At 47.8% G+C, this 24,278-nt stretch overlaps 1 protein-coding gene across 6 annotated transcripts in view; it reads left to right on the top strand.

Annotated features, from left to right (window-relative positions):
- The window catches only part of TGFA (transforming growth factor alpha), a 115,519-nt gene that overhangs the window by 84,790 nt on the left and 6,451 nt on the right, over positions 1-24,278 (top strand). For 2 of the 6 annotated variants that reach the window (XM_027072262.2, XM_053200730.1), the window contains exons 3-6: positions 1,989-2,109; positions 14,879-15,028; positions 17,969-18,078; positions 20,221-23,958. In XM_027072262.2, coding sequence (XP_026928063.1) covers positions 1,989-2,109; positions 14,879-15,028; positions 17,969-18,078; positions 20,221-20,228 — 389 coding nt within the window. In that variant the 3' untranslated portion in view covers positions 20,229-23,958. Of the gene's footprint in view, positions 1-1,988; positions 2,110-14,878; positions 15,029-17,968; positions 18,079-20,220; positions 23,959-24,278 lie in introns of those variants that run through there. The other 4 variants (XM_027072261.2, XM_053200729.1, XM_027072260.2 and 1 more) reach the window with 2 other exon arrangements.

Raw genomic sequence — 24,278 nt, 5'->3', positions numbered from 1 at the left:
CTTGGAGCACATGTCCTGGAGGGGGCTGCTAGACAGGGACAGCAAGACTGGCCAGCAGCTCTGGGTCGACATCTCCACCTGGCTTTGGGCATCTCTGCCTGTCCTCACACGTGAAAGTATATAAGGACGCTTGGACTTTTAGTTACACTACGCTGGATTTATGGCAGCAGGGAGAGATTATATACAGTAATGGTCTTACCGCATATGGAGGTTCTTTAGCATCTTGGGACTATCAGTGATCATGACGGAAGAGCAGCAGCTGAATGATATGTACCAGACGATTGGTTGAGTACAGTACTGAACAACTTTTGCCTAGTTCAGCCCTCAGAGCCACCCAGGAAGCAGGTGGACCCCCCCATGGCAGAAGCAGGCTAAAAAAGCTCAAGTAGTCCTTCATCCAGGTGGTAGGGGCAGGATTCGAACCCCTCTCTGCTTAAGCCCATGTTCATAGCCACTAAGCATTCTCTCACCTTCTGCATCAAGGAATCTTGAATTTTCACCCTCTGCTTTTTCTACTGGAATTATGAGATTTCCAAATATTATACTTCTAAAAGCAATTCCTGGAGAGATAGGAATGTGGTTTTAATATTTAGTGGTAGTCTAAAACCCCACAATAAGAAACGGACCACCTTTTCTCAAAGAGCAAGAGTTCTAAGAACACGTTTTTGCCAAATAAATAAATAAATAAATAAATAAATAAATAAGTAAGTGGGAAGGGCACCTGGGTGGCTCAGTCAGTTAAGTGTCTGACTCTTGACTTTGGCTCAGGTCATGATCTTGTGGTTCGTGAGATTGAGCCCTGCATCAGGGTCTGTGAGAGCCTGCTTGAGATTCCCTCCCTCCCTCCCTCCCTCCTCCCTCCCCCCTCCCTCTCTCCCTCTCTCCCTCTCTCTCTGCCCCTCCCCTGCTCACCCACACACTCTCTCTCTCTCAAAAAAATATATACATAAGTGAGGAAGACTCACTCCCCAAAACACAAACATAAGAGGACCTTTTGAAAGAAGCAGTGGCAGCTGCATCTATCACGCCATTGTAAACTAGCTACCTACTGTGTCTCAAGTGTTATTTGGACAAAACAGGGCTATTGGAGTCTAATAAAGTAAGCCGTAGTGAGGCGCTTAGGGTGCTCAGTGGCTGGCTGTTTTTATTCCTATCTGAAAGCCAAGGAAGGAAAATCCTGACAGGCTTGGTGACACCCCAAGCTCTTATGAGTTACAGGTGTCAGAGCTGCAACTGGGACCCATCCCTGCCCCCCACTCCACTGCCTTTGCCGCCCACTCCCAGCTTTCCCAGTACTGTCTGTGCTGCTCCCAGATGGACTTCTGGGCTTTAAGTCCTCTTCGTGGCAGCATCACTCCCAAGCACCCTGCCCCAGAGAAGCTCTTGCTACCATTTTTTATGTACAGCTTTCCCGGACTTCTTTGGATCTAAATTTCTGTTTATTTAAGTAGAATCCTATACAGACCACATTGGAAATGTACCTAATTTCACTTACAATAATATGTCATGAACACCTTTTTGTATCATGAACCGTTCTTCCTCAGCATCAATTTAATGGTTATTTAGAACTCCTCTGTAACTACGTTCTGGTTTCTTGTCTTTAAAACAGAGTTTCATGAAGCCTGTCTTAAGAGAATGATCACGGTCACTTTACAAAAGTAAAATTAGGTCACGCAGGTAATAGGTTTTAAACGCGCTGGTAGCTAAAACTGCTCTGGTATCTCTGAATAGCACTGAATCTTTTGAAGAGATTGTTTTGTTTTCTACGAAGATAAGTAAATAATAAAGCCCCGCTGGAAAGCACGTGACACAGATGTCTCTGGTCCTGGACTAGTTGTTAGAAAGTGAAGGAGAGCTGACCAGGAAATGCTGCTAGGGACCAGAAATCCCAGCCATCAGGGTTCCTCTGCAACTTGATCGGTGAGGTAGGGACCTGTGGGTGTGTCTGGCTAATCCGGATCTGAGCCAAATGTCTTTTCTTTCCCCAGCAGACCCGCCTGTGGCCGCAGCTGTGGTGTCCCATTTTAATGACTGCCCAGATTCCCACAGTCAGTTCTGCTTCCATGGAACCTGCAGATTTTTGGTGCAGGAAGACAAGCCAGCATGTGTGTAAGTGTTCCCTGGTATCCTGGGGTCCTGGGGCTGGAGGCGTCCCAGCAACCAATTAAAGGGACATTGACTTCCATAATGCATGCCTCAGACCCCTGAGGCTGGGCATGTTGGAGGATCAGAAAACAGGCTGAGGGACACCTGCTTCAAACCCAGCTGGCTAGTGCGCCTGGGTGGTTCAGCGGGTTCAGCGGGTTAAGCGTCCGACTCTTGCTTTCAGCTCAGGTCATGATCTCAGGGTTTGTGGGATCGAGCCCCAAGTTGGGCTCTGCGCTGACAGTGTGGAGCCTGCTTGGGATTCTCTCTCTCCCTCGTCCTATCTCTCTCTGCCCCTCCCCCTCTCAATAAATCAATAAACATTTTTTAAAAATAATAAAACAGGTTAAACATTCAGGTTCCAGGGCCCTCGCCCAAGCCACTGAGGCATAACCGCTAGGGGTTGGAGCCTGGAAATCTGCATTTTCAACAAGCACCTCAGGTCACTCTTGGGTTCAGCAAAATCTGAAAATTCCTGGATTCAGGTTTAATTCACCAGTTAGAATTTGTGGAGGGCAAGGCACTGGGTTGGATCCCTCCGAGTAGCAAGTCTCCAAAAAGAGGCCTTTGCCCTCCAGCATCTTTACAGCACAGCTAATAAAATAAGCTGGAAGTGCCTGCAAACGGTTAGTGTACATAAGTGGTAACAGAACAAAGAACAGCTTGGAAATAAAGATGCCTGCCAGGGCACGGTGGTTTCCACACCGGGGAGAGCATGAGCCCCCTGGGGCTTCTGAAAGTATGGCTGAGCCCCACCCCAACCCACTGAATCGTAATCTCTAGGAATGGGACCCGGGAGTCACGTTAGTTAAGAGCCACCAGGGATCACCGTGGTCAGCCAGGCTGGACAGAAAGGCGCTTTGGGAGAAACTCCCCAGAGCAGGTGTTAGGGTTTGCCTAGTGGGGAGAGCAGAGAGGTTATTCCAGACCCGGAGTGTTAAAGGACCTGCTGTTATAGGCTACCTTTTGTGGCTACAGCAGGAGGAGACAAGACTGGAGACAAATTGGAGGCCAAAGCCTATTGGAAGTGAGCCTTCCTTCTCTAGGCAGTGGGAGCCATGTTGGTTTTAAAAAGGGATGTTTTAAGACAATCCGTGCAGGGGCGCCTGGGTGGCTTGGTCGGTTAAGCGTCCGACTTCGGCTCAGGTCATGATCTCACAGTCCGTGAGTTCGAGCCCCGCGTCGGGCTCTGTGCTGACAGCTCCGAGCCTGGAGCCTGTTTCAGATTCTGTGTCTCCCTCTCTCTCTACCCCTCCCCTGTTCATGCTGTGTCTCTCTCTGTCTCAAAAATAAATAAAAACGTTAAAAAAATAAAAATAAAAATCTGTGCATAGTAGAATACTATTAGGTGGCCCCCTACTCACCCTTGGCACTATTGACTTTGGGGCTGGATAAGTCTTTGCTGTTGGAGTTCTCCTGTTAGCATCCCTGGCCTCTACCCACTAGGTGCCAGTAGCACTGCCATCTCACAGTCTCCAGATTGCCACATGTCCCCTAGGAGATGGGAGGGAACCTCCACCCCCATTAAAAACCACCCATCTATGGGGCGCCTGGGTGGCGCAGTCGGTTAAGCATCCGACTTCAGCCAGGTCACGATCTCGCGGTCCGTGAGTTCGAGCCCCGCGTCGGCTCTGGGCTGATGGCTCGGAGCCTGGAGCCTGTTTCCGATTCTGTGTCTCCCTCTCTCTCTGCCCCTCCCCCGTTCATGCTCTGTCTCTCTCTGTCCCAAAAAATAAATAAATAAACATTGAAAAAAAAAAAAAGAAATGTAAAAAAACCACCCATCTATATGAAGTTGCCATTTTTATAGGTCACAAATGCTGGAAAGGCAGCAATTCCATTTGGTTCAACTTAATAGCACCAGTAAGTAATAGTAAATGTGAACAAAAGCTGGCATTTATTGAGCTTTTGCTTCATGCCAGACTTCCAGGCATTCGCCATATGTTAACTCATGTAATCCCCATAATGAACCCACAGAGAGGTTGTGCCCAGGTCGCATAGCAGAGCTCACGTTCAGACTCAGATAATCTGGCTCCTGAAGCTGAGTTCTTAACTATGATGCTAAGGGTATCTGATGCTTTAGCCCAGGAGAGATTGTGGGTCCAGAGAGCTGCCACAGTAAAGTGGTGAGCTGGACGTTCCTCTTCCTGAGATGCAGCTGTATGAACATGGACAGGCCCCTCAGGTGGCTCTGAGCCTCACCTGGAGAAGCATCCAGCTACCTTCCTCCAGACAGGACTGTGGGAGGCCCCCAGGTCTTGTCCCCAGAGCTTGAGCCCTCCCTACCCTGTAAACGCAAAGCACAGTGATGATGACAGTCAGTCATTATTCATGATCATTTTTATTCAGATACACATAGGGGGCCCTGAGGGACTTTTTGTTAGTAGCCAAGTCATTGTAGAAAACACTAGCCCTGAAGGGAAGTTTTACCTCTGGCCCAGACATCAGGAAGCCCCCCAATGCAGCAGGCAGAAGGCATTTGACCCTCCAGCAGTGCCCAGTGCACCCGTCTAGAGGTGGGGAGGATCCTCTTTGAAGAAAGAGGGCAAATCTTTGCCGAGTTCTGACCAAATTTGTGTCAGTTTAGTTTTCCTTCCTCGGGTGCCTTCCCCACCAGATGAGAGGCTGGTATAAACTTTTCAAGAGCGGGCAACCTCAAGCCTGGGTCATCAGATGAGTCAAAACAACAACCTCATCTGTGGCTGAGACCCCCAGCAGCTGGCAGAAGCCCTCTGAAAGCAGGGGAGGGGCAAGTACTTTTCTTAGCCTCTTCGGTCTGTGCCCCAAGCCCCGCTCTTGGCTCAGGGAGGTGACTGTCCATCACATTTACACACCATTGCATTTTGATAATCAGGATGACCGGCTGTCCCTCCCCCCATCCACATTATAAATATTTCTATTAATAATCAGCTTTCAATAAAAACTGCAGCTATGTGCCAGGCATGGTTCCCAACACTCTATATACAGTGACTCATGGAGTCCTCACAACTCCATCCTCAAGTGGGAATTCTTGTTGTAGAAATGAGAAAACTGAGTCGGCTCACAGGAGCAGTATTCCCAGAGTCCCAGAGCGAGTTAATGGTAGAGCATGGGATTCAGGCTGATCAATTCCACCTACCAAGCCCATGTTCTCAGCCACTGCCCCAGAGGGCACTCTGTCTCAGCCTTAAAAAGTTCACCTCTGTTACAAAAAAATAAATAAGTACAAGTTCACCTCTGTTTAAAAAAAGGACAGCAGGTCCAAAATGGAGTCTCTTGTGCTAAGTCCACATCACCAAACCAAAACTTAATACCTAACCTAATTGCAGTTTCAGCCTTCACCAGAAATGTGCTTAGCTGGTCAGGCTGGAATTTCCTGGTGTGCTCTAGTGAGGTAATTCACCTGATAGACCCCTTCTGTCCCCCAAAGAAAGATGAGGTCATCCACTCTTTCCCTGTCCCTGCCCCCTCCTGCTTATACAAGTCTTCCATCTCATACAGCTCCTTGGAGCTCCTTTCTAATTTGATATTAAAATTTACAAAGTTGGGGGCGCCTGGGTGGCTCAATCGGTTAAGCGTCCAACTTCGGCTCAGATCATGGGGATCTCATGAGTTCATGAGTTAGAGCCCTGTGCCAGGCTCTGTGCTGACAGCTCAGAGCCTGGAGCCTGCTTCAGATTCTGTCTCCCTCTCTCTCTGCCTCTCCCCCACTCACACTCTGTCTCTCAAAAAGTAAACATTAAAAAAAAATTTATAAAATGTACTCAATTGAATTTTGTTTTTTAACACCTCAAATCACTAAGCTCTTTTGTTTCCAAGAACGGTGTTGGCACCTTTCCCCAGCATGTGAAGAAAAAGGTCAAGGTCATTCTCAGGTTCTTTGCCTTGACCACAGACTTAAAGTCCTTTCTGTGGGCTGAGTACAGGATCTCTGGAAACAGCTGGGCCATCCTTGTGGTTTGGAAAAGCTGACCATCTGTGGGGATGCACAGCAATGCAAGCAATTACCACCTCTTTACCTCAGTTTCCCCACTGGATCTTGGCAGTCCAGGGGGTGGTATTCAGCCAACAGATAAGTTTTACATAGTGGTAGGTGATGATCTGCGTTGTTCTTTGGTAGTTTTAGTTAGTTGTCAGGATTTTAGAAGTCAGGTTTCACTCTCCATACGGATGCCCAGCCCTCTTGAATAGGCAGCATCAGGCCTGAACTCCCAAATGTGCCATGTGGCTGGAACACAGGTGCACCTGCCCCACCATTCCCAGACAGGGCTTGCCCTCTCCGCTTCTCATTTCCACCTCTCTCTCCCCTGTTCCCCAACACTGAAGCAGATGTCAGCCCCTGATCATTCCGCTGCCACTTCTGCTCTCCTCACATCAGCCCACTTTGCTCACTTCTGCCATGTGAGCTTGTAAGCTTGGTGAGGACAGGACCACACCTTATGCCCTTTGTATTTACAGCGCCTAGAAGAATGCGATAATTAATTAATTCCCACTGGTCCAGAAACTCTGAGTCCATGCAGAGAAAGCAGAACATTCTGTTCTCACTCTTAGGAACCACCCCAGATTTGGGTCACTGACATTCTGGTCAATTTATTGACATTCTGGTCAATAAAACCAACATACCTTGAGGTAAGGCCACTATCTGTCAAGGCCATATAAAGAAAACCCACAGTGACCCAAGACTAGTCTCAAAAGAGGGAGCGCTTTCTAAAATACTGTCACGCCAAAGCTTTGTTTTTTATAAGAACAATAGTCTTTAGGTTTCCGGAAAACCTAAATAAAATGACACATCACACTAAATAAAATATGAGGTAAAGAAAAAAAGTTAAAACAAATAACTAGTCAGAAATAGCCAAAGGTAGTGAACAGAATCCTTAAACATTTATGTTTCCGATGAACCCTCAATTTTATTTTGTGTCTTCCTTTAGTTAATTCTCACTAGAACCCAATTACATCAGGAAACAAATGGGAGAAGGATTGCCAAAGATCATAAAGCCATAGAAATGCAGGGTTAGGACTTCCACACCGTTTTTCCCCTGAGGCCAATGCAGCACACTGTTGGTCTGCTGCCTGCAGAAGCCTTCAAACAAAGGAAAACAGTTGAAGGAAGACACCCAGAAAAGTTCCAGTGTCGTCAGCCAGTGGCAACCAGTTAGAAGTTTCTCACCTGTCCAAAATGCTCTTCAGTGATTGAACTCCCTGACTTAACTTTCCCACAGCAAAGTGTGAAAACAAATTGCTGAGCCAAGGAAAACATCTCACATGGCCCTGGCCACAGTACATTCTAGAGCCAAACATCCACAGAGAAGTGAGTGCCATCAGTGTGCCAGCAGGCTGCGATGTGACTAAGGATGTATCCCCCCACCCCGCACCAACCCCACCAAGAGTTTGGGGCTTGAGTGACTCGACGTAGATCTTGTTTCATCTCAACGGCTGCCAGATGGTGGGGTAGAGGGGTTAAGAAGTTACGACATTTGGGCACCTGGCCGGCTCTGTCCATAGAGCATGTGACTCTTGATCTCAGAGTCATGGATTCAGGCCTCACGTTGGGTGTAGAGCTTACTTTGAACAAGAGAATAGTTATGACATCATTCCATCCATATGTCTGGAGAAAGCGCACGTCCTCATTCTCTCTCTCCCCACACCAGAAGCAGACACTGAGAGTCGCACGCTAGGCAGGATAACGCAGCAGTTAAAGGCATGGATTTGGAGGTCAGACAGGAGTCTCTTACGCAAGTGACTTAGCCCCATTAATCCTCAGTCTCTTTGTGTATAAAATGGGGATGTTAATATTTCTCAGGATTGTGGTGAGGACCCAGTGACCATATGTGTGTATAGCTATTGCTGTCCCGGATGAGAGCCTCTAGACACCCGGAGCTATTTAAATGAATTCACTCAATTAAAATGTAGTTTCCAAGGCTCACTAGCCACACTTCAAATACTCAGCACCTGCAGGCCTAGTGGCTACTGTGTTTGCCAGCACAGATATGGACTGTTTCCATCATTGCAGGAGTCCAATCAGATAGCAGTGGAGAACATCCAAGCCTGGTTCCCCGCAGAGCATAAGGGCTCTGTTACCAGGCATTGTTACCGTTGCCGCAGCTGGAAGATGCTATAGGGTCCTGCCAAAAGGAGCCATGGAAGGCGGGTAGACCATGGAACCCATGCTGTCCATGAGGCCCTGGGATCAGAGCTGCAGAGAGCGAGCCCTTACCCCATCCAGACCCCTACTCCCCAGCCGTTGAGACAGAGAAGCTATAGGACTTTGCGAATCCACTTCTTAAGAGGCCAACAGTGGGTAAGCAGAACACAGGTGTCTTTGTGCTCAGGTCCCCCACTCCTACCCCAGCCCTATGGAACTTGTCCATGTTAAAGGCAAGTTAGTGTAAACGTATTTTTAAAAGCATGGTCCTTGGTCCTTAATCACTTTGGTCCTTGGCCCCCATATTGAAGACCATATCTTAGGACCTATGCCAAAAGACTTGGCTAAAAGACAGAGCACTAGCCTCCTGCCAGAGAATACATCATTGTTTATAAAGACAATGTCTCTCAAGAGCATTAAAAATGCTGCCATCCTTTTATTTACATTTTTAGCACTTACACAGCACTTGTGTCAGACACGTCACAATTTTGTGAAGTGCTTATAACAACTCTGTAAGTTTTACTATCCTATTTTAAAGATGCAGAATCAGTGGCACAGAGAGGCTAAATAATTTGCTGAGGGTCACACAGGCATTCAAGTGGGGGTTGAGATTTGAACCCAGGAAACTTTGGCTCCAAAGTCTGTACCATGTTGTGTCCTCGCATGGGACCCTATCCTGAGGAAACAATCTCAAATGCAAACAAAGTGTGTACCTTAAGGTAATCACCTGACAGTAGTTATGCTATCATAATTGGAGACTGCCTAAATGGTAAGGGTTTGGTGAAGCAACCTGTGCACATATATTACTGCACAACATTTTAAATGACTTGCAATTCTCTAATGACAGCAAAATAGTAAGGAGATAGGAGATGAGATACTGACACAAAATTGTAAAACAAACAAAACACAAAAAACCCCAAAACTACGTTTAAAAGTACAGAGAAATAGTTCAAAAAGAAACATGTCAGTTTGCAATTTGGGGAGGTGGGCAACAATGTGAGCTTTTACTTCCTGCCTTGTTATTTATGTGCTTTCCAATTTGCTTAGACACATTCCTTTTCTAGTTGGAGAAATTTTTTTAAGAAAAAAATATTTAAGAGCATAACTCTATATGCATTATTATATATTTTTTTGAAAATTGTAAAAGGGCCCTGTGAACCAGGCAAAACAGGAACTTAGGGGGAAAACTTAGCAACTCGTGGGGGCCAGAAGGCCTTAAAGCCCTCAGCACAGGAGAAAGAAAGGCGTATCATGGATAATGTCATTCTTCTTGTTCAGACGGAGAGGCCCACAGCCACAATGTGCTCCTGTGAAAAGCACCAAAGCATTCTTGACTTAGTAACCAAAATGAAAAGGCCTTGGGGATCCACCTGGCTGGAGCACATTGCCTTTCTCTCCAGCCACAATGGCTCCTTTTGCAGCTCAGCCAGACTCCTTTTCCCTTCTATGTGGCACTCTTTCTTTCTTGTACACTTCTTTCGTTTGGGTTCTTATTGGGGGAAATAGCCTGAATGGGATCCCAGAGCCTCATTTCAGAATTATGAAGACAAAACAGCATTCCACAATCTTGAGTTTGGCAAACCCCACTCTAGACAGATGAAATCGGTCAAATGATGTAAGGACATGTTCAGTCTTACACATTTTCCATTCCACCCTTGTGATAAAACGACTCCTATTTTATTCAGATTCCTTTCTTAAACAGGGGGATAGCATCTCCCATTTCTCCTGCGCCTGATAGGAGGGGGCCCATTTTATAGCCACCATCCTGGGGCAATGCCCAGAAGGAGGGAAGGAGAAAGGAGATTTAGAAATAGTAGGTTTTGAGTTGTTGGTTCTTGATTGTGTACTTAAGTAATAGTTCTACCTCAGTGGTTCTCAGGCCTGGATGCACATTTGAATCACCTGGGTGCCCACTCCACTTGGATGGGCATTTCTGGGGGTGTGACCTTGGCCTTGGCATTTTCCAAATCTTCCCTGGTGATTGTACTGTGTAGTCAGGTGGGAACCAAGGCCTACTTGAGGTAAAGTACAGGACCTTAACTGAGTCAAGCATGATTCATTTGCAACCAGGTGAGATGACTCTTCCCCTCCTTATGTGACTTGTACCTAAAATAATGGGCATAATTAAGTCGGGTATCAGTAGAAGCTTGGGTAGTTTAAAAAAAAAAAAAAGGTATGTCACCAAAACTTTTCTTTTTCCCCACCTTATAAAAAGCAACTGCGAAGCATCCCCATTACTACCAACGATTGGGGAGGAGAAAGAACCTCCCGCAATCTCAAGGCCAAAAATTCTAAATTGTGGCTGTCAACTTTAGCTGCCCGGGGGAATCATCGAGGAGCTTTAAAAATACTAATACTCAGGCCTTACTCCCAGAGATTTTGATACAGTTGGTCTAGGGTATGGCCTGGACATCAGGATTTTTTCAAGTTCCCCAGGCAATTCCAGTGGGCGGCCAAAGTCGATGTCACTAGTAAAACCTTCATGGTGGCTCTCAACTCTGGCTTCATCAGAATTACCTTTGGCCTTTTCTTCAAAACACCCATTTTCAGAGAAATTCTGATCTTGGGTAAAGCCCAAGGATCTGAACCACAGGTTATTCTGCCTCCCAGCTGTAGTCGTGCTGCCTGGGGCTAAGATCTGCTATTCTCAGAGCTCACCTAGGCCATGACCTAGAGTCTCGCCTGTTAGGCAGCAACCCGTGTGCCTCCTGTGCCTCGCTGGAGAAGTTTTCGTTCATAGGCACATTGGGCTCCCTAATTCAATGAGACTGAAATGTGAGTGTTTGCAGCCGTGACACTAGGTGACTGGGGCATTCCTGTTGACATGAAGACTTTCCCGGTGGGCTAGGACCCCTGCCAGGGGTGTTTTTGAGGCAGAGCTGGTTGTGAAGGGCCCAGCACACAAATGGGAAATGTTCCTCTGGAAGGAAGAATATGGAAAATCAGCAAAAGGTGACCCAGCCCAAAGAGTTATCTTTCTTAGTGAGTTAAGACTACAGCGTCTGGGGGCATCTTGGCACCTTGCCACACCACAGCAAGGAGACCTCTTTACAGGGGAGTGAGCAACCTGGCCTTTTTGCAGTGAGGTTTGTGAGCTTGTCACGAAATCACTGTCCCAGAGTATCTTCCAGACAAGTCTGCATTACCCTAGAAAGGTAGCCTTCATGGTTGAGATTGTTAGTTTTTAAACCCAGAAGCCCCTGTTTCCTCATCTGTAAAGAAGGTAACTAGCAACGCTGACCTCACATGCAGCTGTGATTGTTGGGAATAAGAGAGATGGATTCATATGGAAGTTTGGCACAGTGCCTGCAATAAATGGTGTGTGTTGTAATTAGCGCTTGGCTGCCGCTCGTTTATTTAAACAGGTTTTCTTGGAGTCCCCAGCATTGATGTGTTAATCCGTAAGGTTTGCAGAACCAAGTGGTTGTGAAGGTGTTAGAATCCTTCTCTCCCAAGGGCCTGCAGGTCAGAGTAGGACTATTTCGGAAATAGGAGTGCTTAGCCTGGACCTCTCACAGATAGTTACACAGATCCTCACTGCACTGCCCTGGGAGGAAGCAGCATAAACACCTGTCTGTAGACGTCCCATTGGCTTGGCTGCAAGTCCCGAGGAGGAATGTGACAGTTGATCCCAAGGCCCAACCTCCTCAGCCCCCTCCTGTTCAGTGGTTCACCAGTCTTTGTAGACCTGGGTCTTGCCCGAAGGAGCACGGAGACTGACCTGAAGTGAGGCTGGTGGGGAGGGCAGTGATTCTGAGGGCGTTCAGAAGAGGCGAAGTTAGATCCACGCAAAGAGATAAGGCAAACGGATGTATGGGTGACTGGGTAAAGGAATGAGTCTGTAAATTACCTTTTTGGAGAATGTGATCTTTGAGACGGAGTCTGATGGGGAGAGTGAGAAATAACATTCCAGTCAGAGAAGGTGGCAGCAGGTGAGATGGGCAAGTGGAGAGTGGTAGGTGATCATGCATAGACCAGGCAGGTATGTCCATGTGCCTATATGCCCGGCATTGGCACTGGTTTATTTGACACTGGGCTGGGGGGGGGGGGGGCATCTTGGGTCGGCTGGAACCTAGGTTATGGGAGATAAAATGGAGAGGATTCAGGCCCTGCAGAGAGGGGGTGTCAAATACCAAAAAGTGGAAGTCCACAGGGAGCCAACTGGGTGCAGGGTGAAAACTGAAGGTCAGGCTGGAACAGGGACCCCATACAGGGTTCTCTCCGGATGCTGACAGCTTCGATCTATGCGGCACCTCCACTGTTGCTTAGCCCATCAGCCTCCGGTCCAGTCCACTGTCTGCTTCCCCCAGTGGGAAGGGGCCAGTGCCTTTGTTTTCTCCACAGCCCACAGGTTGAGCTGTTTCTTGATTTTGACCTTCACATAATTTTGTTATTAAAACCAAACAAAAACCTGCCCCTGGCCCACAGGCCCTCAGTCTCCTCCCTCAGCCCAGGTCTGGGACAGTCAAGAGTTCTGTGATCTAGATCCTTTTTAAGGAAAGTCTTGCTAGAGATCCCCCTCTACGACTTTGTCCCTCCTGCATCTGGAGGCTGCTCTCTTGTCCTCGGGTCTGTAGAGAACCCTACATGGTGCCCTGTGTCCTAGTTGGCCCCCCTCAGCTTCTTTACTTGCACCTTTGTTGAACCGAAAACTTCAAATCTCTTTTACCTTTTCAAGATTGGAGCCTAAACCAAAAGGCACGTTTGATCAGGAGCTTAACCTGTGGCATTCTTACCCCAAACCCTTTTGAGTATGTGGGGGGAAGCAGCCTGATGAATGAGCAAGAATCCAGACTCTGGGCTAAACAGACCTGGGTGTGAATTTCTCTCTTGTCTAGCAGTGTGACACAGGCAAATGACTTTGACTTTTCTGTGCAAGGATTAAATGGGAAAACGTAGGTGAAATGTACAATAACCCTTAACAGAAAAGCAAGGGCCTGAATTCAAACTGAAAAAAAAAAAAAAAAAACCCTTTAAGAAAGGTATATAACAAGTGGGCTATGGGACAAAGAGCCCCCACGAAAGACTTTTCCATTAAGCAGTGCTAGAGACAAGCTTCTATGCTGTGGTAGTTCAGGGTGAAGCCTTAACCAGCAATTTTCGCAGTATCTCCTGTTTGTCACAAATCTTAAACTCTACACTACCTGTTCCTTTAACATGAAAATTGTTACATTTTTGTTAACATTGAGCAAAACCTGTGTTCCAGAAAAAGATACTGTGTTTATCCTGTGGCCCCAAGGATCCCACTGGCATCTGGGGTCTGGTGGCCCAGGAGTCCAGGTGTAGGGGAACCACAAATGTAACACCCCTGGGGCTGGCCCTGGGCACAATAGCAGGCAACCAGAACCCTTAATCCCCTTTTATTTCTCCTTGTTCTTCAAAGGCCTTTAAATCTAAAAGTGAAGGAGAGAGACTGACTACTTCATCAAAAGGTAGACTCTTGGGGGAAAAAAAAAAAAAGTTTACAGCTCTCATTGCCATGGCTGGGGGGGAAACCAAAACAAAACTTTAAATCCAGTGTGTGATGTTTGGTGCAGGGCTGCTCTTGGGGAAGTCCCCTGTGGGAAGGAAATTTCCCCACCTGAGAAGACGATGGTGATCAACCATTTTCTTTATAATAACAAAATCACCCGAACAAAGGGACCTGTACCTAAGCAAAGTATCTTCTGTTGAGAAGAACCCTATGCTTGGAGGGGGAAAAAATGCCTTCATCAGAAAATGAGCATCCCTTCCTTATGACTAGAACCTTTCCTGAGGGTTCATCCTCCAAGAACCACTTATGGCTGCCCCAGGATTGAGGGGGTGGGGAGGTTAGCATAAGCAAGAGTTATATATATGGAAGGAGTAGCAACAGCCTTCTGCACACAGGAGGAGGCTGTTACAGAAGCGAAAGAGCCCTTGGATACTAGCAATACCAGTAATAATATCCCCTTGTGTCAGTATTGCCCTTCACAGGCCATGTGCACGTTCAAGAGCATGGCCTCTTTTGTGCCCTTTACTGATCCTCCTCCAGTGGAATGAGGCCAGGTGGTGTTGGAAATGAGAAGCAGACTAGTGGCTTCTCAAGTCCTGCATTTCCCAGAGAGTGGCACCGGCCCCTACTTGAGTACGCCCCCACCCCCACCCCGTGTGCTGGGCACTGGGTAAATGCTTGCAGGGCTAATTAAATGTGATGAAGAGGATAAAAAAGCAAACCACAGCCTGTGTCTCCCTCTGGGTTAGCGTGTGTTCTCTCTCTCACCATCGAATTCTGAATACACACACTTAGTTTAAAAATAACCTGGATTTTTATGAACTGCCAAAATGAACTTCGTGTCCTGAACACGTTTGCTGCCTTCTCTATCCCCACCATCTGACATGGTAACAATAATAATGAATGCTTCCACAGATGAGCAAGCCGATTAGTTACTCCTCATTCTCCAAGGAAGAGGTGCCCATTCAGGGAAATGGCAGGGAGTTTGCTGATCCCTTTGCATCCAATAGCAGAGGCTGGAGGGGCCCCTTTGGGCTTTTCCTAGGGCTTTGGGTCCCTCTGGCCCAGCCTTCCTAGGGGAAGATGGGCGAACAAGACCTTCCATCAGAAGAGCATGCTGACATTCCTTTCTTCCCCAGCTGCCATTCTGGGTATGTTGGTGCACGCTGTGAGCATGCCGACCTCCTGGCTGTGGTGGCCGCCAGCCAGAAGAAGCAAGCCATCACCGCCTTGGTGGTGGTCTCCATCGTGGCCCTGGCTGTCCTCATCATCGCATGTGTGCTGATACAGTAAGTATTTGCTGCCCCTAAGTTCGAGGCCCTGTCCGGGACATTTGCGGCATGCCCAGATAACCGGGCCACCTCGGCATGGTTTATTCTGTGGTGTCTGACTGGTGTCAGCAAAGCCAAGAGGAACTCAGGTAACAGCCAGGCTGTGTGAAGGACACACATCCTGGGAAGGTCCCCCAGCAGTGAGTCTGCACATTGCTGGAAGCTGGCATAGAAGCAAAGGCACGTGCTCTCTCCTGCTGTTGGGTTTGGAGCCTTCAGAGTTGTGATAGCAACGTGCAGGTGTTCCAGAGGAACTAGAAATGGCTCTCAGCCTCATTTAGCAAGTGGCAGAGGTGCTTCCTCTCTGCCAAAGTCACTTTGCAAATCCCAAAGCCACGTCAAAGGTCTTGGTTGTTATTTTGACAGGCTGGTGACAGCCCTTCTCCATGTCTCTGCCCCTCCTCAGCTTCCAAAACTCAGTGTCTGCCCTGCTTCTTCCAGAACATCTTCCCGAGCCAGTAGACACCCTGTTCTTGGACCTGCTTGCTTGCCTGTATCTCCCAACGGGACTGCTCCACAAAGGCAGACACCCAAGTCCTGTATTCGCAGCAGCTGGCCAGATTTATTCCCTGGAAATATCTAGAGACCTCTAATTCACAGAGCAAGTCCTCTGAGAATTTATATCTAATTGGACATGCACAAGGAATCCACAGAATAACTAAAGGCTACCAGTCAGCTCGGTGTGGATTAACTCATGGCAGAGACTAGTGGATGGGCCATTCCGGCAAAGGCTGGAGTAAGCGGCTGTGTGTTAATGAAGGAAGCCAGACTTCAGCCCTCTAAGGTTGTCTGGAATTTGGACAGATAATTATGAGTCTCTGTCCTGTTTATTTATTGGTTTGTTGCTGTTGGGGCAACCTGGTTCTGGCAGCGAATGGAGTGCCCCTCAGAGCCATAGTTTCACATCCTTCTCCTGGCCCAAGCCAGCATTAAGTGGTGAGGGATGAGGTTCAATTGAGTTGGCCTTTCCTTCCACTTCAAGCAGTGTCTGTTCCACTCTCGCCTGCCTTGGTAAAGGTGGTAGGCAGACAGCTCTGGTTGAGACTGGGGCGTAGCCCAGGCTCTGCCACTCACAACGACAGTTCTCATGACTAGCTGTGTGCACACCCATCATTTCCATAGTCCTATTTCTATGGCCAGGAGGGTTCCAGAGTCTTAGGAACAAGATTTGGTGCCTCCGTGAGCTTCTTCAAAGGGATTTAAAAGCAATTTTGCCAGATTCTCTGAAGACAGGGACAATTTAGGATTCCTGGGCAGCCTCTCTCATTCTCAAGGAGGCAGCCAGTCCCTCCTCTCTTCTGTCTTTTCCCAGCCTATCCTTGCCAAAGACCAAGGTCGGAATCCCTGAGCCAGGGGCACTTGGGTAGCTCAGTCAGTTAAGTGACTCTTGATTTCGGCTCAGGTCATGATGGTTGTGAGGTTGAACCCTGCATTGGGCCCCACACTCAGTGTGGAGCCTGCTTGGGATTCCCTTGCTCTGCCTCTCCCTCTCCCTCTCCCTCCCCCTCTTTTCTTCTCTCCCTCTTCCCCCGCCTTTCTCAAAATAAATAAACATTTTAAAAAAGAATCCCTGAGCCAGAAACCAAGCCCTCACCCCAACCAGGCTGCTGGTTGCCTAGGCATGGGGCCCTCCTGAGTTGCATAGTTGGTTGGGACCAGCTTATCTCATGCCAGAGGGACCTGGAGGCCTTGGTCTCACTGCCCTGGGATGGATGCTCCTTGTTAGGCAGTGACTGGAGTAAGCCCACTGCTAGCTGACTGCAAAAGAACAGTCTCTGGTGGATCTGTAATCAGATCCTCTAGATCCTTCCCGATCTTGGACTCTACGATCAGGAGGGCACCATGCCGAGATGGACTGCTCTGACCACCGTGGCAGACGTATGTTGGGCGGAAAGGTCTTGGGCTCCTTCTAGGCTCTGCTGCCCAAAGATTTGGGGGCCCTGGTAGCCTTCCCAGGACAGCACCAGGAAAGAGGGGCTAGGGTAGAGGTCATGAGATGCCACCAGGTACCAAGAGGGAAGCACAGCAACAGGGGATCGTTTTCTCACTTGACTCCGGGCCCATGTCCACCAGGAGACCCTGCCCAGCCCCGGTGGGTGGATGCATGGATTATGCCCATGTCAAGGTTAGAATGAGTAGAAACAAAGTCCTCTGCAGTATCCCACAGGACACAGCTCTAAGTGTCTCTAGGTAATCAATGTCTTACTCCGTGCTTGCTTCTCTGCCCTCCTTTTGGGCTCCCTGACTCTTTTTTCATGCTAACTCTGCAAACTATTCATTCCTGCCCACAGAAGAAGGCAGGAACATTCATAACTCTGATGCTTCAGGACTCTGGGTGACAGAGGTTCACCAAGAGGTTGGGTTTGCCACAACTAGAGAGTATTAGTCCTCAGAGAGAGATTCAAAACCACAGAGACTCATGACTCATTCTTTCATTCTTTCCACGGGTCAGTTCAGCCATGCTGCTGGCAATACTGATGGACGATTCCCCTCCCCAAGCCCTCACAGCCCTGCCAGCCTGAAGTGGCTGCTTTGTCCCAGTCCTGACAGCAGTGCTGAGGCCATTACTACATTTAGGGAGTCACCCAACTGCTGCTTTATGGACAGAGCAACCGGGTGGGTGGTCAGGTTGCCCTGCAAGCCCAAAGCAGAGCTGTGCAAACAGAGGCGGTTCCTTGAAGTGACCAACAGGTGCTCTTGTTAGCTGGCCTCTTCCCCCAAAAGACACCATCCTGCAAGACACTCGGCCGCCTGCTGTGTGTGTCTGTCCCTCCAGAGGCCTCCACGGGAAGGCCGGTTCAGAGCCCAGAGCTGCCCAGCAGGCTCTTTAGGCAGACACTGCACCAGCCGAGCACTCCTGCCAGGCTCCCGCCCAGCCCGTGTTCTCTGTGTCTGCAGCTGCTGCCAGGTCCGGAAACACTGTGAGTGGTGCCAGGCCCTCATCTGCCGGCACGAGAAGCCCAGTGCCCTGCTGAAGGGAAGGACTGCTTGCTGCCACTCAGAGACAGGTAAGGGGCTGCCTCGGGGAGGGGCCTTTTTCCCTCGGGAGACACAACTGGGTGGAGAAAACAACCACCTTCTCCAGGGCAGGGCAGAAGTTCTTAGAGGGTGTAGCAGGAAGAGGGAGAAAAGGGAGAGGACGTTTATCCTACCAAGTCAAGTTTAGTTTATTCTGAGGTATGTTTTACACAGAAGGAAGCTCTTTTGGGGCACCTGGGTGGCTCAGTCGGTTAACCTTCCAACTTCAGCTCAAGTCATGATCTCAGGGCTCATGAGTTTGAGCCCCACGTTGGGCTCCAGAGCCCGGAGACTGCTTCGGATTCTGTGTGTGTGTGTGTGTCTCTCTCTCTCTCTCTCTCTCTCTCTCTGCCCCTCCCTCACATGCACTCTGTCTCTCTCTCATAAAAATAAACATTTTAAAAAATTTTTACAAAAGGAAGCTCTTTTATCTTTACTGGCCTGTGTGACCTTTGACAAGTTAATTAACCTCTCTGAGCATCTGTTTTCTTATTTAAAAGATGTGCAAATTGAATGAGTACCTACATAAAGTACCTAGTACAGTGTACCACAGGTTGTAGACACACAACCGATGTCTGTTCTCTTTCCCTTGAGAAAGTCCCCTTCCTTTTCCCATTGGTGAAATTAGGGATTTAACCTACAGGTCTCTCAGGACTCTTTAGCTCTTACATCCCGTGATCTTCGTTAAGCTTTGATGTCTGATGTTTCATGAACATTTTCACTGACACCCATGACGAATATCGGGCATCCTGATGTGGAACCAAACCCGCACCTCAGGAGTCCTCATCTGAGCATTACTAGCTTGGGGCTCACGGAGGCCAACAGCTCTTTTATCAAGACGAGTCCTGAAAAGTTGCACGTCAACAAATTTTTCTAAAATGCTCTTTTGACCAGCAGAGCCCATTATAAATTTAAAGTTCCTTTTCAGGAAGTAGTGAGACAAGAGACAGTCACCACAGGCTAATCCACCAAGAGTGACCTTCTCTAGTAAACAGTTGGCATTCCAGAAGCTCAAGGTTGCATGAACAGAGTAGGAAGAAGGGTGACTGGGAAGCTGGAGCACCGACGTGTTCACTAAACCTCCTGGCGGTCTGACCTGGAAGGTGCTGAAGGCCCAGGAGCAGGTTATTCAGGACCTGTAGTAATCATGCATCAGCAGGTCTTTTTAATCAGGGGGCCCGCAACTCTTGAGGATGTTAATCCATCAGTCCTCGTAATGGCCTTCAGAGGAAGAGGATTTGTCAGTGATGTAGGTAAACTGAGTCTGCCAAAGTTCTGCATGCATCCCACCGTAAGTCCATGGGGGAGCTAGGATGCGAGCCAGGAACTCTGAAGACTCCACTCAAATCTCTCTTCCACTGACTCGGAGGACCATCCATTGAGCTAACACGCTTCTTATTTTGTTATTTAGCACCAGTGGAGAAATTATTTAAAATTTATAGTAGATTTTGTACTATTTGTGTGCACCTCAGCAGAGTCATTTGGGGTAGTTTCTTATTAATGTCACTTCTCTACCCACATTTGGGAGGACATTAGCTTGGAGCCTCAGATGGGTCCGGCCTTCCAGAGATGGGCACTGAGGCTAAAGCCCCCTCCCTGAGATGATGCATACCTCTCCACCTCCAGAGGAACCACAGGAGGGACCAGGGCAGGAAGATGTCCGGGCCAAGCTGGATTCTTGAGCTGTGGGGAGCTAAGTCCATGCTGCCTCCCGTGAGCCACAGAGGATGCCTCAGAGCCCCACCCATTGAGAAACAAATGAGTCCATTCTCATATGGCCTGAGGAGAAGCCATTCTGCCACCAGAGCCCTCAGCCAGCTCCTTGGCTGCCCATGAAGCCACCCCTTACGGAGGCACCAGCACAGGCTGGGCTGACTGTCCTCCAGTTGAACGAAGGCCCTCATAACACGGTGCATCCCCATTCTCTTCAGCCTTTCCTTTGGCACTAAAAGTACAATTTCAGAAGCTGCTGCCCCTGAGGTTGAACCAGAGGACCTTGGACCTGGGCCTGACTGCCCCAGAGAACCCGGTGACATTGGCTGATGCATCTCCAAGTTTCTGTCCCAAGCTTGTCTTCCTAGCATGGCTGGGGTCTGGCATGCAGAAGTTAACTTGTCTCTCCTTCCTTCCAGTGGTCTGAAGAGCCCAGAGGGAGTTTGGCCAGGTAGACTGCGGCAGCCTGAGGAAGAAAGGACTTCTTCAGGACGAGCCGACAGACCTTCCTACTCTGCCTGCAATCACCTGTGCAGCCTTTTTGTCTTTTGTGGGCCTTCCTTCGAAACTCTGTCAAGAACTCTGTCTGCTTGGGGTTATTTGGTGTGACCTAGAGAAGAAATCAGTGGACCACAGTTTAAAGACTGGTCAAAAAAGAATTGCAAAGGGGTGGACTTCCTGTTTACCTAGCTAAGGTGTGTGCATCTGTCCGCACCTGAGCCCAGGTGTAGGTGTGGTTGCCTTCTGCCGGTCACGGAGGCTGGGCTATGTTTCTTTTTAATGGACTCCTCTCCCCACAATGGTGTCCATCCTGCCCAAAACTGGAGGTTGCCATAGTTGAGTTTTTCCTCACCCACTTATTGGAGAAGAAGGCGGAGGAAGGGTAACTGTTTGCCACATGAAGATGCCAAGGGTAAGAGGAACTGTGTATGTCCTCTGTCTCTGTCCACGAGACCCTCAACCAGCCTGACGTCTTCCACAGACATACGACGCTGAGGACCTTCCCAAGCTGTCGGCACCCTCGGAGATAATTTCTTATTTATTAGATGGATGATGGTTTTATTTTATCTTTAATCTCTTAAGTCGATGTAAAAAGCATCAAACCTTTTCAGACTTCTACATTAACGATGTATGTAATGCTGGCTGAAAAGTCAACTGACTGATTAGAGCTGTCTGGCCTCTTTGGGACAGCTAAGGCTTGGGGAAGGCCACCCGGGGGGGGGTGCAGAGATGGAAGCAGAGGATGGGTTGCTGATGAGAGCAAAGATTGGGTCTCAGAGGCCTTGTCATTTAAGACACAAAACAGGTAAAGGCCCCCCGATACATTCCAGTAGAAAAGTTAGCAAATCCAGCAGCAGAGATCTGTCGGCTTTGTTGGGGGAGACAGGAAGAGAGTGCCTGTGTGCCTCTACACAAGAGAAACACAGTACCACACTGCTTTGTGATTAAGCATGTTCACTTCCTAGTGCGCCCTCCAAGTGCATGTTTAGAAACAGAGCACATGCGGAAAGCCACGGGCATTTGGGCCGCGTTCGTGAAAGGGGGGCTAGGCATTTCCTTCCTATGTTGTTGCATGGTCGATTTGTTGCTTTATTTTTAAAAGGAGAAATTTACCTTTCCTATTTATTTTCTAGCATTAGGAAAAATATCCCAGTGACTTATTTTTCCCTTTTCCCTTCAGGATGCTGGTTTTATTAACAAAAACTCTTAACAAGTCACCTCCACCAGCGTGGGCCTCGCTTTCCCTTGAGAGAAGGAGAAATTGTTTTCATGGGCATCTGGGTACATTCTGCCCCACTGGGCTTGCCTGTGGAAAGCACTGGTTCCCTCTCCAACTAAACAACAGCTCATCCCTAGCAATTTTCATTAAAATTTGGAAGTAGAATAACAGCAAAATAATATGTGAAGTCCTTATGTGAGGAAACTCTTTGTTCACTAACATTTGAAAACTGAAAGATTTCTACCTATTAACTTCGTGCATCTAGTTTCCACACATCATGAAAGGGACCTTTAAAATATGTCAAGTTGGCTTAAAATTTCTGTCAGGTAGTTTTGTCCCCCTCTAATTCTTCTTCCCCAATCTGTGTATTTCGATGAATTTTCTCTTTATTCTGTACGACTGAGACAATTGTATGACCCGTGTCTTAGCTTTGGCACTTTTCTGGAATGATGCTGCACCTGAAGCAAAAGGAGCAGAAATGGGATCAGTTCACCAGCTGGCCCACTGACGATATACTTGACACAGTTCCCGGGTCTTGACATAAAAGAATAGGTTTAAGCTTGCATTTCCTGGGCACATCCTACAGCAGCAGGTATGTGGGCTGAGGCCTAACTGTAGCATCTTGCTCAGAGACCAGTCCCGTTGACACTGCTTTGTAGACCCCCATTTTCACTCCTCTCTCTCTCATCAGACCCTCCTGAAAGTCTGAGAGTCTGGTTAGAGAGACCAATGGCAGTGGAGTAGTGTGTTTTTAACTTGAGATCACATTTTACTTGGAACGATCTTTCCTCGGTCTTTTAGAGACTATTTGAGATCTGACTGCCTTTAAAGAATATGAACTGATGGGAAATGTTTCGTTCAGTCTTCAGGCGTCCCAGAGCCTTTGCAGAGGTGTGGGAAGAGGATGCAAGCAGAGCGAACCTTCTCAGTTCCCTGAAGGGGCTCCACAGTTAGGGTCCGTGAAGGCTCTGATCCTCACATTACAGGTGCCAGCACCCCTTTCCTTGTGCCAGGGCAACCATGCGGTGAACCGTGCAGAGAAGGAGCGTGTGCCTCCCTGCAGGTGGCTCCCAAGTCAGTCCTCTGTAAACCAGTAGGTCTGAAAGAGTTGGAAGTAGAGGCTGGGGTGAAGGCAGGCCTCAATGGACCTTCGTCCATGCCCAGGATAGGAGAGCCTTGCTTCTTTGGTGATTTCTCTTTTAGAAATCAGGTGGCCAACAAGCATTGGATTCCTGTGCCATTTCATGGTGTTGATACTTTTTGGGTTAGCCCCCTTTTCAGGTTAAAAAAGCATCTTCTAATCCGTCTTCACAGGTTCTCTGTGTTTCCTTGCCCTTTAGAAAGCCGAATATTGCAGTTTGGGAATTGTTCCTGAGGCCCTTCCTGGTAAGGAGCCGCACACCTGAGAGTGGGGATCAGAGCCGCTTCCAGTGTCTATCTCAGGAGAAATGAAAAGCCCCCATTAGAAGGAGGGGGTGCTTCCAAATATTTTATGGAGCCTAGATTCTCCCACTGCTCTACAGGCTGTAACGTCTTTGAGCATACTGGCAGGAAACATTTTCTTCTAGATAGAAAGACCTATAGCAGCCAACCCTGCTCTGGAAAAGATGCATCTGGACACACATGGAATCAAGCAAGATACGAGCTCGCCATGGTGCTCCATCCAAGTGGGCAGAATGGCCCAGAGTCTATTTTCCTAAGAAAGGAGAAGGAGGTGTGATTGGTACCCCCTCACCAACGCGTTGGTGAGGGAGGAGGAGGTGTGGTTCTAGAACTTCTTGGGAAATCATGCTCTGCAGGTGGAGAAAAGTGTCTGTCTTCACCCAGGTTTTCCAGGGCCAGGTGGTCTCAGTGCACATGGGCCACTAGTCACTTTTCCAGGCAATTTTGGCAGAAATGGATTGGCAAGGCTCCAGCACCATTCAGGAGACCCTGACCTCCTAGTAGGGCCTGGGCCTCGATTTCTGCCAACCCACTCAGCCAAGGAAGGTGGCGGCTTCAAAAGCCCAGGACCAAAGGGGACATCACAGAAACAAGAGGAACACATATGTTTGTTCTTAATGTTGGAACGTAAGACCTGTTCTCTGCAGCCACTGATTTTACCAGGCTTCCTGAAAGATCTAGTGGTGAACATACACACAGTACTGAAAAACAGCCCCTCCCCCTGGTTTAGTAACTTACTGAAGTATTCAACTTTTCATTATCCTTATTATAACAAACCTGATGCTTTTTTTTATTTTTAGAACTTGTTACTCTGACTTCTGTATATGTTGCACTGAAAAGGTTAATATTTAATGTTTTAATTTATTTTGTGTGATAAGTTAATTTTGATTTCTGTAATGAGTTAATGTGATTAGCAGTTCTTTTCCTTAATATCTGAATTATACTTATTTAAAGAGTAGTGAGCAATATAAAATGTAGTTGTGTTTTTCAGTCATGTGCATTGTTGTCTAGTTGTACTGTTTGTACCTTGTTTGGAAGGATGAAGGAATGAACTCTTTTTTTTTTTTTTTTTTCCCTAAATCAAGACTGGAGCTTTTCTTTCATGAGACTGGCATGTTGCTGAAAAGCAAATTAAGAATTTTCTCTGCAAATGTGAATGATGAGAAAAAATTAGATGCTCTTTTGCTAAATGTGGGGATACTAAAATTAACTACGGTTGATCCCTGTCTGCTTGAAGAAATCAAATCCTCCGAAGTTCCCAATATATGTCTTTCATCCACTATGGGTCTGCCAATATGCTAAATAATGCGGAGG

This window comes from Acinonyx jubatus, chromosome A3 (genome assembly GCF_027475565.1).
Source record: "Acinonyx jubatus isolate Ajub_Pintada_27869175 chromosome A3, VMU_Ajub_asm_v1.0, whole genome shotgun sequence".
NCBI lineage: Eukaryota > Metazoa > Chordata > Mammalia > Carnivora > Felidae > Acinonyx > Acinonyx jubatus.
This window is presented reverse-complemented; position numbering and strand designations above follow the sequence as displayed.